The sequence below is a fragment of the Astatotilapia calliptera genome, chromosome 7 (genome assembly GCF_964374335.1).
Source record: "Astatotilapia calliptera chromosome 7, fAstCal68.1, whole genome shotgun sequence".
NCBI classification, from domain to species: Eukaryota; Metazoa; Chordata; class Actinopteri; order Cichliformes; family Cichlidae; genus Astatotilapia; species Astatotilapia calliptera.
Genome location: NC_137428.1, coordinates 3,852,378 through 3,869,784, shown reverse-complemented (window position 1 = coordinate 3,869,784; position 17,407 = coordinate 3,852,378). Strand labels below are relative to the sequence as shown.

The 17,407-nt window shown below is 40.9% G+C and overlaps 1 protein-coding gene across 4 annotated transcripts in view; it reads left to right on the top strand.

The window, feature by feature from the left end:
* Window positions 1–17,407, top strand: part of LOC113025114 (Golgi apparatus protein 1-like) — a 37,161-nt gene that overhangs the window by 4,149 nt on the left and 15,605 nt on the right. For all 4 annotated transcript variants that reach the window (XM_026172547.2, XM_026172548.2, XM_026172546.2 and 1 more), the window contains exons 2-8: window positions 9,856–9,885; window positions 10,262–10,348; window positions 12,579–12,794; window positions 15,070–15,273; window positions 16,225–16,296; window positions 16,535–16,721; window positions 17,053–17,267. In XM_026172547.2, the coding sequence (XP_026028332.1) occupies window positions 9,856–9,885; window positions 10,262–10,348; window positions 12,579–12,794; window positions 15,070–15,273; window positions 16,225–16,296; window positions 16,535–16,721; window positions 17,053–17,267 (1,011 nt within the window). The remainder of the gene's footprint in view (window positions 1–9,855; window positions 9,886–10,261; window positions 10,349–12,578; window positions 12,795–15,069; window positions 15,274–16,224; window positions 16,297–16,534; window positions 16,722–17,052; window positions 17,268–17,407) is intronic.

The window sequence follows — 17,407 nt, the reverse complement described above, 5'->3', positions numbered from 1 at the left end:
GCCTGAAATGAAAAAAACATATCGTGATATGAAAAAATCTCATATCGCCCAGCTCTAGCTGGGTGCAAGATTTGGCTATTTTCAAGCCGCCAAACTCTGAGTACGTCGTCATTCATACCAAAGGAAGTCAGCTGGAGTGCATCGAGTGAAATAGCCATTTTCCACCCCCCACCATAATTAATGTTACACATTTATCATTGAACTGCTAAAATATCGTTATCATATTATATGCCCATAATTGTAAAGTACATGTAAATTAACACATTGATAATCGGGCAAATTATTAACGCCAATTTGTGTCCTTCCTGTCTCATTTCATTTATTGTCTTTACATCAGCCAATCAAGTCACTCCATTCTATGTTTGATCGCAATTTCTATAACTTCCGAGACCACCAACGATGATATTATTCAGCTATAAAGTGTGATGTGAACATATTTAGAACTTACGGGAATGAAAATGTCGTGAGCACACCAACTGATATCTGGAGACGTAACAGAACTTGATATCAGCTCGTCTCACGGCTGCTATCCAGGCTAGACGCCTTCGTTTGGTAATATCCGATACATGAGCTCCTTCATGTTGCTTCCAGGTTGGGAAAGCATAAAAAGACAGTCCAAACTTATTCCCGTGCCGGTCGTAAGATCGAACATTGCAGCCGACCACACAGCAAGTACGAACCATGGCTATGCTTTCGCTCCTTACTTAGACCCCCAAAATGGCGGATCGGGCCAAAATCCTTTCCACGCCCACCCCTGTGACATCACGCTCCAAAGCCCTATTGCTCTAAAAAGTGTAATAGACACACAGCTCCACCGTGCTCCGTCTTCACCACGACGGACCTGTACAGCAAAAGCACGGCAGACACACACATTAAATGTTCAGGGCTGAAAAACGTAAATGGTAAATAGCACAGCTCTCAGGTCTTTTTTCAGCTCAGTGTGAGAGCCTCTCACTGTCCTTGTTTCCTTTCCTTGTATCCTCATGCATCGATCAGTGCATGAGCACATTCAGCATCTAATACTGAAAAGCGTGTTTGTGTGTGTTTGTCTTTTGGATAATGCCAAGCAAAGACCACAGTCCAAGCATCACTATTTCTTTATGTTACCACCCACATTTTGATTTCTGAAGGACATTAATGCAGAAACATTTACCTCACAAATATCACTTTTTTATCATTGCTGTCACAAATCCCTCCCCCAAATAATTAGATAATAAAAAAGTATAAAAAAAACAACAACATAGAATTGATTTGAATCGACTGGTCTGTTGTCGTGATGCTCAGTCGATTCTTTTGAGCTGGGATCAGATTGATGTCAGATATAAATAAATGTTGGATCGGTTAAATATTCAGTCAGGGGGAGATTTCAGGCCGGAGGAGGTAAGAGGTGGAGAAGGCTGAACTGTGGATGAAGGAGAGTGGCCGTAGGTCTGATGCAATTGGAGGCAGAGGTCGGATGGCTCGACGAACATGAAATGTGTTGGAGCTGTGTGGTCAGTTTGAAAATGTAGGTGCTGTCCTGTTCAGTCTGTTCGTCCTTCTTTATTTTAGTGCAGCTGAAGCAACATCCTAATTAAACTTTCCCTAATACTCAACTTCTGTAATAATGAAGTTATTTACAGTTGGATCTGTAATTTTGGGCACATTTGACACATTTTTCGTAAAGCAAGCAATCAAAATGTGATTATATTGTGATTATATATTATATTGAACGTTTTACAGTCTCTAATGAGTCTGAATCATTTATAAAACTCATAAAACCTCTAAAATTGCCTCTTAAATGTTCATTATTTTTAGAAATCTTACTGGTTATCATAAAAATTATATGCACATTAAAAATATCTTTAATAAATGAGATCTTTAGCTTTGCTGCCAGTGGTGCAGCAGATGGTTTAAACGTAATCAGGTTGATGTAGTTGAACTTGTGGTGGCTTCAGATTGATTTGGGAGACTGTTAGCACTGAGTCACGTTCATGGTCGCTTTTATTCATCTTCATCCAGATGTGTTCCAGAGAGAGTTGTTTTAAGGAATGTGTACTTCAGCTGCTTTGTTTAAGCTCATTCGACAGCTCCTTATGAGAGACCTGTTGGTGTGGCAGCTTCTGGCTGCTCGCTCTCTCAGTTAAGCTCATTAGCTGTTTGTCTTCAGCAGATCTGCAGCAGACAGAGGCCTCTCTCTGTACGCCACAACAGCAGCTTAGAGCAGCTAAGACGGGTCCTCTCGCTGTGCCCATTATCTGCTTACTCACAATCACAAGACTGCGCCCTCTCGGCTGGTAAAAGTCATCCTGAAATCCTTTGTTTGTAGCCTGCTTATGAAAAATGTAGGACAGTGAGCTGCTTATAGGTAGATTTTTAAGTGGACAGGATTTGGGAGGTGGTAAAAAATGAATTTATGAAGGCGTTTTAATATTGAGTGTCAGTACAGATGGCCTGCATTCACCCAGAAGGCTGTGGTATTGTTGTCTTCTTGTTACTCATGTTCATCTACTGTTAAGGCCATTTACATGTAAAAATGTTCCAGTTCTAGCTTCTCTAAAGGGCTGCTTTTCACTGCAAATAATCTCTTTTGGGGTTTTAGACCCTGGGCATGAATTACCACATCACCAGGTTAGTAATTGTTTGTGGTCATTTTTCAAGAAAAAAATGTGAAAAATTCAGAGTTGAACCTTTTACTCCTGTTTATCTTTTGGCTTTTGACTCTTTTCTGACAGAACAAAATGTCAGATTGCTCCTCGTTTCGAAATAATAAAAGTTATGGATAGCACTTTCTTAACGTTTTCAGACAGAAATTTAAAAGTATGTTAAGAAATACCAGAAATTTTAAAACATGTTTAAAAAAAAATAAGTAAAAAGAGAAGAGATGAGAACGACACGAGAAGTGAGGAAGGAATGAAAACGAGCCCTCGCTGTTCTAAATGGCGGCAGGTTGATGATATTTTCTGTCTCGGCGCCATCTGCAGCGATTTCCGGAGGATTTTATTTAATTTGCATCAAGACCTTTCCATTCCTTTTTAATGTCACTGAGAACAGTGTTTAAGGTCATGACTTAAATTAATGTGATAGATGAAACAGTTTGTGTTTGTAGTGGGTGGAAAAAGACAAACTCGCACAGTCAGAGGATTAGACGCTTGTTTGATCTCAGCTGAAGTCTTTTGTTTTGTTTGCTCTGACTTCCTGTGAATGTTAATACCCATCTTTGCTTGGAATAATTTCTTTGTGCATCTGGACCAGCTGATTGGTTCTTCACTTCTTCTGTTTTGGAGTGGGTGGGGGTTGTTTTTGTCAAATTAATGCTCAGAACTCAATCTGTGGGCTAAGACAGTTTATGGAGGTTTACTTGTGTAGAAAATGTTATTTTTAGGCCTAAATTTCCCCACTGTTGCTGTACAGGATGTTTGATTCACTGTAAAATATGAAGCTTGTTGGGCCTTACATGTTTACTACTGCAGTATTTTTGCAGTTTAACAGGGAAAAGGGAGAAAATCATTAAGTGATTGACCTAAGATTCAGAGATTAAAAAAGTAAGCATTAAGACATAAAATACTGCAGGCTTTGGGGCATTAACACAGTACTATCATGAAAAATCAGTGAGTGCTACCCGTCCCCCTTGGAATCAGAAGCAAAATGCAAAATTTTACCTTCACAGTATTTGGTGCTGTTTATTTGTTTCTATCATGTTTGAACACTCATAGCTTCATAAGGACAGGAGGTATCTACATGAGATTTTCAGGGCTGAAAAACAAATTTAATCTCTTTAAAATCCGCAAACAAATCAGTTTTGGTTCAGCACAGTTTGTGCTGTAAATATGACCCTCTTTGGTCAGCTGGGATATTGTGATAGACTTTGGGTTTCCCAGTCATTTCTTGCAGGGATATTTTTGTCCCGTTTTCACTCCGCTGAGCGGACAAAGCAAATGACAGGAGGGGAAGTCGGCCTCCCAAACCCTCAGTGAGTCTCAGTTCTGCTGTTTTCACGCTATGAGATGAACGCAGTCAGAACGAGCTTTTTTGGGGGCGGTGACAGCGGTGGAGAGGGGTTCTGATATCTTGCCTCTCTACGCCCACTCTGCATGCCCTGTAGCCTGCCCACATCATGTGTATAAGGCCCAGCTGGCACTCTGCAGGTGTGAGAGTGAGATTGAGAGCTGCTTTTAGACTCGGTGCATTTTTGTGTCTCCGTCCTGCCCACTGTCAGGGCTGCTGCTGGTGGTTGTGGTTTTGTGTACGTGGTGCAGAGGGAGTCCAGAGGGCGGAGGCCCCAGAGAGCGAAAGCTCTGCTCCGGCCTGTCCGCTGAGCCTCGTCTTGTTCCTCCGCCCAGCTCCATAATTACTAATTGGCACATTAAGGCTGCAGGAGCTGTGTTTACAACTGGAGTGCTGTGTTTGATGAGTTGGCAAAGATCAGAAGCTCCACAGAATCCAATCAGTCCATTTTTGAATTTATTAATTAAAAAACTAAAATTATTGTCAGGATTAGATGTTATTAGCAGTGATGCAAACACTGTACTACAGAGCTGTCCACTTTCCTATCCTCACATCAGAGAGCAGTTTTTGTTTCTTTCCATAAAATCTAATTTATAGAACTGTAACAATATTTCCCCCTTTAATAATCTTTGAACCATTCATCTTCCATACTGACATATCATTTAAACAACGGTAAAACACTTGTGTCTTTAACCCGGCTGTGGTGGCACAACACAAGTAAATAAAGCAAATAAAGCAGTGATACCTCAGCATCTCTGAAACTGAATTACCGCCTCTGTGCAGCTACTTTAATCTGATCTTTGATTATCCTAAACAAAGCGTGCAGGTATTTACTTTGTGTGAACACTACGTTATAAATACTGAGAAGGTACTCAACTGGCAGATAAAACAACGTCGTCAGCTTGACATCAAAGTTAGAGCCAGTGCTCCTCCATATTAAAGCTGGGGTCTGACTCGGGTATCTCCCAGGTGTATTTCTGGCATATTCTACTGAGAGGAGGCTCCAGGGTGGATCCAGGGCATGCTGGTTAGATTACATCTCTTGCCTGGTTTGGGAACACCTTGTCCTCCACCTAGAATAGCTGGAGATAAATAGCTGAGGTAGCTGTGGGTGTGTCTGCATGGACCTGGATATGCAGCCGAAAATGAAAATGTCGATTTAATATCAATAAGTAGAAAAATGCTGAATATTGGCCCCAATAATTGGCCTAACAGTACCACTAGCTTTATCTGATTTAGATATCCATTTACTTCCAGGGTTTTATAATGCAGCACAAATAAAAAGCAGACTAATGGAATAAAGTTCACCGATGTTCTTGGAGCTGGTCTGTAATTGGACCTGTCGGATAAATAAAGCAGCGATACCTCAGCATCTCTGAAACTGAATTACCGCCTCTGTGCAGCGACTTTAATGTGATCTTTGATTATCCCAAACAAAGCGGGCAGGTTTTACTTTGTGTGGATATTTTGTTCCTCAGCCAAGGAGGAGGAAAAAGGTTGCTAAGAAACATCATCCGGTGTTTCTGCGACGCTACTTTCAGGTTCAGCATTGACATTTGTCTAAAAATGATATTTCCTACTGTTGTGTTCACACCAACAGTGATAATATCTTTATGAACGCACGCGTGCATGTGTAGGCAGCGAGCACTCTGCTTGTTATCAGAAGCTTTGCGGTTTCCTACTGTTGTCTGCATTAGGATGTCATATTTAAGTAGACGTGATGAATGTTGGTGTTTATGAGGGAGCACGCCTCTGCCACATGCTTTATGACAAATATAATTGAGCGACGAGGCTGCGCAGTTTATTTAAAATCAAAATTTAAAGAAAAGGATGACTTTGTGCTCTTGTTTCGTCGTTTACTTTTGGATTTCCTTTACAGCTGTATGGTTGTGCTTAGCCCCGCCCCCCTCCCATCAGCTACGGTGGGTTTATTTCAGCTCAAGACAACATGACAGGAAGAGAGAACGATATGTGTTTAGTGTAAGCAGCTAATGTGGCCAACAATAACATCTGTTGGCTTCTCTTCTACTTTCTGTGGTCACATGAATGACATTTTAATGCAACCAGATTCACAATAAAGCCATTCTCACTTTGTGTGTTTCTTATCCAACAACAGTGCTTAGCATGAAATAATGGCAGTCACCTCCTGTCAACACTAGAATGACTATTTGGATAAAAAGTTTGAAGTCACATGAGGCTAAAGTTTCCTGTTCTTTAAGCAGTGTTTATGAATACTTCTCCAGGCTTCTTAAAGGACATCCAAAGCTTTTTTTTTTTTTTTTTTTGGATGCTGGCTTTTGTTCTGTTCTCTGTCAAAATGATCCCACACAGTGCTTTAATATTGTTGAGGTCCAGGCTCTGGGAAGGCCAATCCATGACTGTTCCACTTTGCAATTTTATCCAGGTATACTCCATTGACAGTGTGTTTGGGATCATTGTGATGTTTAAAAATGTAGCTGTGACCAATCGCAAGCGTTCCTGATGGTATTGCTTAGAGTCTGCATCGTGTTTTATAGATAGCTGTAAACCGGGGGTGGCCAACTCCAGGCCTCGAGGGTCGGTGTCCTGCAGGTTTTAGATGTGTCCTCGAAATAAATGCAAAAGAACCAAGTTTTGTGTAAATACTGTGGTGTTATTCTGGCTTTTGGAATATAATTTAGAAAACTAATTGTTCAACAGTTATGGCTGAAGCATGACAAAGGAAATTTTAATAGGTGCAATTTCCTGTTTTTTAAAGCTCCTCACTGTGTGATGAGGTGTCAGTGTGTGAAATTGGAGGTAGTGGTAACGCACACATCAGTCACACTCCTGGCCCAAATACTCTCCGACTGCCTGTTTGGTCTAGACAAAAACAAGAGTGCACATCCTCTGCAGATAGCCATTTTAAAAATGTGAGAGAAGAAGCTAAAGCTTTAAAGTGGTTGTTTGCACTGGTTAATCTTTAACTGGCCAATAAAAATCCACCACACACAGCTTACAGGATGCAGTTCCTTGTTTGCTCAGGCTGACTGTTTCGATCTGTTTGCTTTTCTTCTTGGTTGGCTCATGTCCACTGAAGGGTTTCATTTGTAACACTTCCTCCTGCTGCGCTTTCTTCACGCACAGCCTGCTTTTGCTGATTCTTGTTTTCTCTCAGGAGTGTATGCAAATGTGTTGAGTTTTAGTTAAACATTAATTTTTTCTTGTTTCCAGTAAACAGACTACTTTCCTCCCCTCCCCTGTTGTCTATATTTTAAGCTAAATAACTGAGAAGGTGTCAGAAATGGCCATGTCCCCCCTCCGGATTCTCCTTTTCTCTCACATGATGTCATTTTTCTCCTATCTTTTCCTCTCACCCGTTTCCAATTATAGCTCAGCCTCACACCAGCTTCCCCAAGACAAAGGAGGAGAGCTGATTAAGTTTAATTTAGCTGCAGCTGTTAAATGGGAAGGCAGCTTTAGCAAATTGTTCACATTTGGCGAGCGGAGCCTTAAAGCTGGCAAACAAAAAGGCTGAACATCTCAAATATGTGAATGGGTGTGTCTGAGGAGTGAGAGGGTTTATTTACTCTGGTGTTAGATCACAGTTGTAATGCGTGTTCAGCGAGTCTGCAAACTCAGAGATGGATTCGTGGAACAATCGGGATTCAGGTCAGCTGCATGTGAACAGTTTGGCTTTTTGAAGCGATCAGATCCTGAGATAAAGCCGCGCAGATGTCCACATGACTCACATTTTGTTCTGCAACAGTGTGATGGGATACTTAGCTGTTCACTCCACCTTTGGACTGAGCGTGTGCAAATGAGGGTTTTTTTCCCTGTAGGCTAGAAATGGAGGGGGAAAAGTGGAAAAACAAAAGTCCAGCAGTGTTTGATGTGGCGTCAGGCTGTCCAACTCCCTCCAGGTTTCTCCACCCAGCTTTGTACTGCTGTATGTTGACACACTCAACTTTCCAACAAAGCACTGATGGTCAGGAAGTGGGAGAAATATTGAAGTCTTAAGGGCTCAAAAAAGAAGGCAGCTGGACTGCTTCAGGGTGACTTCACAAGACTGCCACGACCTGGATGACTGAGCAGCTCCAAAGACGAGAAATATTAAACTAAACTATTTTCTTTTCTTTCTAGTTTGGCAGCATTCATAACATATAGATAAATTAAACTCAGCTGCTTGTAAAGCTAATTTCTTGCGTGTGCTTTCACTATTATGATCTGACAACAAGAACTGTAAGCTCTTACATCGTTCTGTTGTGTCCAAAACAAAAATGGATATAGATTTAAAGAAAATCATGTACTCTCTGGGCAATATTTACTTTAATTTTGTATATATTCATTTTGTTTTCTTTTTTCCTTTAAAAACTTTAGTGCTGTAAAAATGAGAACAGTAGCATTTTGAGACTTTGATCTTGGTAATACTTTATTTAAAGATGGAGCAGGTTTTGGGTTTAACATGAAACAAAGGCAGATATGAAATGTAAAAGTGAGATCAGAGATCAGATGTGACATATTTGGATGCAAACTGTAATGTGATATTTGGTTTTGTCATATATCACAGTCATTTCCTAAATGCTGACAATACAACGGCAGTTTAACTCGAACCCTTTATGTGAACCGCACATCTCGGCAGAGGGGATTTTTCGGCCTGTGTTCAGACTGCAGTACGTTGTGAATGGTTTGCGTTACTGTGATACGCCGAGTATCCCCGAAAAGCTCATTTTCACTTCCTTCTGAAAACCAATTTAATTTTGTCTCTACCAGAGAGGGTAACAGAGGTACAGTCGTTTAAAAAGGGTTTGTGAAATGAGCCCGCTGACGGGTTCAAAAAAAAAAAAAAAAAAAAAAAAGGGTTAAGCATAGTTTTAAAGATAAGACATTTTGCGAAAGTTTGACCTTATTTGACCTTGAAGAAGAGGTCAGACGTCCAAAGTAATGTGGTATTTAGGATCGCCACATATCATTCCCTGTATCCCCAATCTGATTTACCAAAAAAATACAAAGTAGAAAAGTGGCATGTGTGGGCTTCTTTAAAACATGTATTTTAAGGGCAAACACTGTGATAAATGGCTAACAGCATGGCTGACAAGGCAGTAACCAGCGCGGTTTCACAGTCATTTTCCTCCTCACGAGACGAGCATTAACCCTGCGCTGGCGATAATGCTCATCTCAGCCGTCCGAAATGAGCCTCCAGAAAGCAGCGGGTGATGTCACCGTAGCCTCATCCATCTTTCCCCTCTCTGGGGACTGAACTCTGCGATGTGAAAGAGAGGGGGGGACATCGCTCTCACTTAGCTTTTTTTAATTGGTGTCAGTTTGTAGATGCTGCTTGTTTTTCTCGTCCTGCTGTTCTGCGTCAGTCTGGTTCCCATTTACAAACGGAGTCCTCCCAGTGCTCTTTAAAACTCAACGGTACTATCGTGTACAGTCTCCCCCTCCCCCTCTTCACACTGCACTGTTTTTGTGAAGAGCATTGTCACACCAGTGTGTAAAATACGTTGTAAAAAGAGCACACAAACACACTGGCAGTTTATTCCTAGCTGACTGTGGCTACCATGTGGTAAATGGTCAGAAAGTCTTTGGTCATCTGCAGAGCTGTTATTTCACAGACCCACACAGTGAGTTTTCCTCTGGTCGAGGGTGGGGGCAGGAAGTCGGGGGAGGGGTCATCTCGGGTCAAAGCAGAGCTGCAGGAAAATGCCTCGGTGACCGCACTGAAGCAAGAAGCTGAATGCCTGAACGCACCATCCCACAACACACAAGACTGCAGTGGATTATGGGATGTTATAGATTGCAAAATTTCAGTAATTAGGTGTCCTCTCTGTTTAGTCTCAAATATTCAGACCCAATAATTAAACTTTCTGAAGAAGCTAAACTTTTTTTTTTCTCTTCCTCTTTCAGGACTCTGAAATCGCTACAGATTGCAACCATGTAAGTGTGTGGGGTTTTTTTTTCTTCTCTCTCTACCCTCACACTCCACCTCCTAGCATGCACTATGATGTCTTATAATTTTATGACGCAATGATTTTCCACTAAAAGTATGCACAAGTTTTGTAATGATTCATATAAACAACCGATAGCCAACATCGGTACTACTGCTTTTTTTTTTTCCCCCCGCTATCCAGAAGTTTGTCTCATTAATGAATGTCTGTCACATTAAATAACAGAAAGACTTTATAATATAAAATGATTGACATGTTAAAATGTTGTTTTTATTTTTTATTTGTCCTGTTTTTCTTTCTTGGGTTTTTTCTCCACTCTGTCCTTATTGGTGTAATTGTCATACCTCGTATCTTCTCTCCCCCAGCTGCTGTGGAACTATAAGCTGAACCTGACCACAGACCCAAAGTTTGAGTCTGTAGCGGTGGAGGTCTGCAAGACGACCATCTCTGAGGTCAGTCGCTAAAAACAAATCTCTGCAGCTCAACTTGATGGTCTTCATTCAAGCCTCCAAACGGTTAAAAGAACATCAGATAAACTGGCAAATTTAGAAGTTTTAAGACTGCTGTGATTTTGGAGTAGACTTTAAAATCAGGAACTAGAGCTGTCAGCACAATGTTAAGAAACTGCAGCCAGTTTTTATGTCCAAAATGTCGAAGAGATGTCAGAGGAATCGGGGCCGGGGCTGGTCGGTACTTATGTGTAATACTACAAGGTGGTGGAGTTAGTCAGTGTAACCTTTATTGACCAGTTAAGTCATTAACCCTTTAAAACCGGTCGGAGCGGGCACGCTCTGTTTTGCGTTACTATTTTTAAATCCTTGTAGAACTGGAACCACGTAAGCTAGCGCAATAATTTTTTTGCATATGAAACCGGAGGAGTTGTACTTACATCTTATGGCATCAGCTTGTCCTCGGTCACGGTTTCCTTCCACATATGGCTTTGCAAAAACTGCATAAAAAGCACTTGCAGCAACAAAAATATAATATTCCAGAAACACGCTTTGCCGATCCGATCAGCTGTTCATAACACTTCCTACGTTGGAATAGACGTCAGCGCGATCTATCGCATTTCCGCCATTACTTGCCAGAAACTGGAAGTGATGTCATTTTCGCGGAAAATGTAGGTTTTTTTTTTTTTTTAACCTTCGGGGCATTATAAGCCTATACTGGTGTTTTTAAAAGGTATGTTTGACTTTATGCTTTTCTGAATAGTTTCTGGGATGTTTAGAACTCATATTGCACTGCTGGAAATAGTTTATTTTGATGCATATGCTGTTTTTTTTTTTTTTTTGCAAATTTGCATTATAATATTTATTTTCGTTTTTCCTGCAGTATATAAAAATTGGTGTATCTCAAAAATAAAACTATGAAGACCATCAAAGTAAATTTCCTGTTGTTGGAAACTATTTTGTGCAACTTTTTTGTATTTACAGTTTTGAGGGATAAACCTCTTAAATTTCTCTAACTAGAAATATATGGTAAAAAACCAAAAACGATTTTCAATTTTTTGTACTTTATTGCCCTTTTTTTGCACTTTATGTAGTTTCTATGGACTTAATGCATACATATTCTTAAAATTTGGGCTATAACGGTTGTATTGATGTATTGCAACTTGAAATGCTCCCACAAATGGCTCCACAGCATGTAAAAATATAAAGATAAGTTCTGGCAGACTTGGTTCTATGGTAGGTCTTAAAGGGTTAAAGCCGCTTTTCCAGATTAGTACCTACTCGGATCGGCAGGTTTTCACTTACAATTGAGTAACACGTAATGTGAGTGGTCGTCATGGCAACGCTGCCGAGCGTCCTATGATGTAATTAGTATGTGACACGAACGCTACAACATAGGTGGACGTTGACGATATCCCTGCTGCTCGGTCTGTGGCTTTCCGTCAGACTCGGGGAGCACGGTGTGTTGCCGGGTTTCAAAAATGGCAGTTTTTTTATTTTCGTGAACGAGGCGTCACTCGATGAGTTCAGCCAATCGGTGGACTCAAACGAAAGCAAATGTGTGAATCCATTTTTTTTTTTTTTTCTTCCTCCTTTCATCGTCTGCTCGTGTTCAATGCTTTCATTGCCATCGCAGTAGTTTTGTGTTTGTTGGTCTCTGTGCTTTGGGACAAAATCATAGATCATAAAATTTCAGCTGGTTCCTGATCTGGAAGTGATGGGCATGTTGGAAAATATGAGTGGTTAATTGGATTTTATTTATTTAGTTTTAATTAATGGCTGCAGAGGGACAAACACATTTTTCTGCCATTGAAAAGTTGTCACACAGCACTGAGGAAAAACTGCTTACAGATATTTCTTTTCAGTCCCGGTGGTTTTCCTATGGAAGGGCAAAATCTGTTCACGACCCTCACCAATGTAAACCTTTAGCATGAATTACAGTAAAAGGTCCAAATCTAGAAACGATTGGAGTGCAGTACCAGGTAGCACGAAGAAAAGCGCACAGATACAAATGGAGAACTTTTAAAAATGTATTTATTTTTTTCAATGAAAATCACAATTTCTAGATTTTTGTAGGAAAAAGGACATTGGTACATTCAAGTATAAAAATAAAGCTGAGTTAATCAGAAGTGTTCAGACCTCGTTGTTCTGGACAGGTGACACGAGGTGCTTTTAAAGGCAGGTTTATGTTTCAGCTCTCACCGAAGTGTCGCCTTCGCTTTTCTCCATTCAGATTAAAGAATGTGCCGCGGAGGAGCTGGGGAAAGGTTACCTGGTTTCCTGCCTTGTAGATCACCGTGGCAACATCACCGACTACCAGTGCAACCAGTACATCACCAAGATGACCACCATTGTTTTCAGTGACTACCGGCTGATCTGCGGCTTCATGGGCAAGTGTCGCGATGACATCAACACGCTGAAATGTGGCAGCATCAGCACCGGAGAGAAGGTGAGGAGAAGGGATGTCGGACTTCAGAGAAAGAAGCTTGTTGTGTTTGACTAGTGCTGCTTGGTTATTGGTGGAGTAACATCTGTGTCGCTGACTCGTTGTTTTTGGCTCTTATTTACACTCATGTTGTTAGATGTATAAATAATGGGTTTGTATTCAGAACATTTGCTTGATTAGATAATTCTCTACTTTATTTTTCTTCTATTTTTTTTAGGAGATGGAGATGAGATTGTAGTCAGTAATGTTCTGCACATTGTTATATTGCCCATTAACTTGAGTCAATACCTACGAACCAATAATCTGCCATGTTTGTTGTTGTTTTTTTGGGGGGGGCGGGGGGAAATCATGCATTTCATTTGTATGAGCTGTTAAAAATGAATGTTATTAGTTTTTAATGTTTATTTCAACTTGTTTTTTCAGTTTGTACCCAACAGGTGCTTGCTTAGGATACTAATGTGAACCTATATCGTGACAATTATTGAAAACATTCAATACAATACAAAAAAGTTAAAATATTGACGCGAGCTCTAGTCGCAGGTTCATATAAATCGAAGCCCTAACTGTTATAAATTTGGTTGAATTAGACAAGATCTTGCAGGAGAAACTATAGCTGGTTGTCAGGAATCTTATGTTGATGTGTCCAAAGAAACTGCAGCACCAAATGGACTGCTGCACACACCACAGTTGAAGTAGTTTGTGCTGAATGAGCGCTCCCAGATGCCTCAGGATGTGTTTCTGATGCTGGAGGGTGAATTTGTGGTGCACGACTTGATGAATGTTTCAAATGGAAATCTCACAGTTGTTGCAGGTTTACAGCAGAGGTTTAAAAATGGCGGCCTCTCTGGAGGTGTGTCGATGTGTCAGAGAAGATGACATGAGATCTAACTACGCCGTAGCTGTACATCGAAGATTGTTTATAGTGCTGCTCATATTCTTACTGACCTGCTGGATTTTGGTCGGAGAGCAGATAAAACTCAAAGTGGACTGAGCTCAAATGAGAGAAGAGGAGTTTGTAGCAGCTTGTCAGCGAGCAGAGCGAATCAATCTTCCACTGAACGTGTTTCCCTGCCGCAGAGCTCCATAAGCTCCTCAGACACACACTTATTATCACGCTGGCACGATTAGAGCTCAGAGAGGATGATTTATCTGTGGGCGGGAGTGCTTTTAGTTTCATTATCAGAAATTTGTCACAGTGGCTCTGAGTGGAAATCGGACAGACCATGTTGGCGCTTTAACTTCTCGCACACTGAAACGACACGAGGCAGGATTGTTTATGAACTGATTCTCAAAATGAGAAAATGTGTTATTAACTCAGCTTTAACTTGATGTTAAACTTTAAAATCAAGCTTCAGCTCTCTACTTTGTGAAATTAATCAGAAATTTGTCTTCCACCTGTTGTTAAAACTAGATGGTTGAGATGAAACGACTGTTTGCACTCTCCTAGATTCCTGAATATAAAAAGATAAAGCCCATCTGGACTCTTATCTAGTCCTTGATCTCACAGGCTTAAAAGACAAAGGAGGAAACAAAAACTGAGGAAAAGGAGCGCGTGCAGTAGCGAGTAAAGCCATTGTTTTATAGATGAGGTGTTTATGTGGATTTGGACGGGAAAGCAAACCCTGAGCCTCCTGAGCATTTAGCTGACAAAGAACAAATGTTTTCCAAGAGCAGAAGCACAAAAGGTCGCTGAAACTGTGTTTAATTTATTTATTTTCTGCAGCTGACCTCTGTATTTGGTGATATCTCACTATACGAAGCGGCCCGGCTTCTTGTAGATAGCTTGTTGATATCATTTCTTGGCTTATCTGTAGAACTGACAAAGGAGATGAGGTTGGTGTGTGTCATTGAGAACTGCATGACCCAATGTGCATGTTCTCTTTGACACATTACATAATAGATAGAATAAATAAAAATAAACTGGTGCTGTTCAATTCAGTTTACACCAACTCCAGTCAACTTTGAATAAGTATAAAGGAGACGTTTCAAATGCACCAACTTGTTTTGACCACCCACCTTTCCCACTGACTGATATGAGCCTTTACCCACAATGCATTTCTTTAAGTTCCATTGTGAGTTTCTGTTCCTCACAGGCAGGAAACTGCTGCACTTGTAATAATTCATGATATTGGGGCACAAAGCTGGAAAAAGTGTAGATATCTGCTGGACTAATGAAGTAATAATGTTAAAATAGCTGCTGTCTGGAAACGAATCCTTGTCGTACCGGAGCTGAGCCACACCGGCAGTAGTAACTGTGGTACCTTTGCCCTCCTCACAGGACGTCCACTCTCAGGGCGAGGTGATCGCCTGTTTGGAAAAAGGTTTGGTTCGTGAAGTCGAGGACCAGGCGGGGGCGCACGTCATCAGGGAGGAATGTAAAAAGGCCATCATGAGAGTCGCCGAGCTCTCCTCCGACGACTTCCACCTGGACCGCTACCTCTACTTCTCCTGCAGAGACGACAGAGAACGCTTCTGTGAAAACGTAAGAATCCTTTATTCTAGAGCTCAGAGGATTCTTTTATTCAATTATTTTAAATTGATCAGTAATACTCTTAAATGTCACATTCTGGAAACACTTTCTAACGTTCTCTTCTCCCGATCTACCTTTTTTTTTTTTTTTTAAATATTCTATATCCTATTTAAAAAAAAAAAAAAAAAAAAAAAAACTGCTAAATTTGTATTATTTGTAAGCTGAAGTACCATCCAACTAGGGTCTTCTCAAATTAACGTCCCTTTGTTTCAAGATGAGCTAAAATGTGTTTCTCTGAATGTGCAGATTAGCCGAGACTATATGACGTTAGCACGAGAAGTTAACGATCAGAAAAATCCAGATGTTTTTATTTACTTTGAAAGTTAGAAGACAAACCTTTAAACCGTGAGGGAGAAATTACTTTGTGAACATTCAAATTAAAATGAACTAACAGTACCTGACAGTATAAACTACCCAACTACATTATTAAATATTATAATGGAAGACATTATTCATTTGTTACTCGCTCAAAAAAAAGTTCTTCAGTGGATCCAAAGTGATAAACTATAAAGAAAGATTGCGGTTTTCCCACGTTGGTTTCTTTTCACTGACTCCTGAACTGAATTGAAAGTTCACGTTAAAGACGTCATAGTTATCTCTGACTGCAGGCTCGTTTGTGGTTCCTGGGAGATTTAAAATTAGAATGTGAGGTAGAGCCTTCAGCTTTCAGGCCTGTGTGCTCCGAACCCAGCTCCCAGTTTGGATTCAGCTGCTCTACTTTTTAAGATTAACCTTCAGTCTTTCTGTTTTTTGGTAAAGCCTATAGTTGGTTGGTTAGTTGCTGCCTTCTGTGTCACATGGGATAAAGAGAAGTTGTAGTTGTTACCTAACATTAGTAAAGCACCTTAAAATGACTGAATTTGAAAGTTGATGAACTTTTTCCTTTTTTTTTTTTTTTTCCAGACTCTGGCTGGGGAAGGAAGAGTTTACAAATGCCTCTTCAATCACAAGTTTGAGGATTCCATGTCTGAGAGGGTGAGTGCCATTTACTGTGTCCACATTTTATTTATAGAGATTTTTTTTTCCTCTACAAAATACTTAAAATGAACCTTTTCCATCTCCTGGTGATGGGGAAAAAGTCTTATAGTGATGATGGTTACAGAACAATGAAGTGTACAAATTGTGATGGATACGGCCTTCCTGCAGATTAAAAATCAGACTCGTTGAGCATTCAGTTGTGTAATAAGTGTCTGTGTATGTTGTGTGTCATCAGTGCCGCGAGGCGCTGACCACCAGACAGAAACTGATTGCTCAGGACTACAAGGTCAGCTACTCGCTGGCCAAAGCCTGCAAGTCGGACCTGAGGAAGTACCACTGCAACGTGGACACCAGCATGCCCCGAGCGAGGGAAGCTCGCCTGTCCTACCTTCTGCTGTGTCTGGAGTCAGCCGTCCATCGAGGTGAGCAGACCTTTATCTGTCGCTCTTGGCTCCAGCAACTAATTAATGTCCCTTTTTGTTTGTGTGGCACTCAGAGGCCACTGAGAGCTCAATTACATGTCAGTCATTGCTCTGTTTCTCCACTACGAACCCGCTCCTGTTTATTTTGCTGAAGACTAGTCTGAGGCAGACAAAGTAAAACTGTCGAGTTTGTGTGAGGGTAGAAGGTTAGTTTCATTTAACCTCAGAAGTCAGTTTCCAGGTTGGTTCCTCGAGTTGTTTTTGTGAAATGTGTTTGAATATTTTGTGCTTAAACGAGATACCACAGCTACAGTGTGTGTGTGTTTTTCAGGTCGTGTGGTCAGCGGCGAGTGTCAGGGTGAGATGATGGATTACAGGCGGATGCTGATGGAGGATTTCTCTCTGAGTCCTGAGATCGTGCTGCACTGTCGCAGTGAGATTGAGAGTCACTGCTCCGGTCTGCACCGCAAAGGACGAACGCTGCACTGCCTAATGAGGGTCGGCCGAGGAGACATGGGCGCCATCGATCCCAGCTGTCAGAAGGCGGTGAGATGGCATTTATAATATTCACTGTATGGTTACAGAAACATTTACATAGATATCACTGTACAGATTTACCTGCATGAACACAACTGTTTGACCGTCCCACAGCCATATTCCTACATGTCCCAGAATGTCGTGTAATG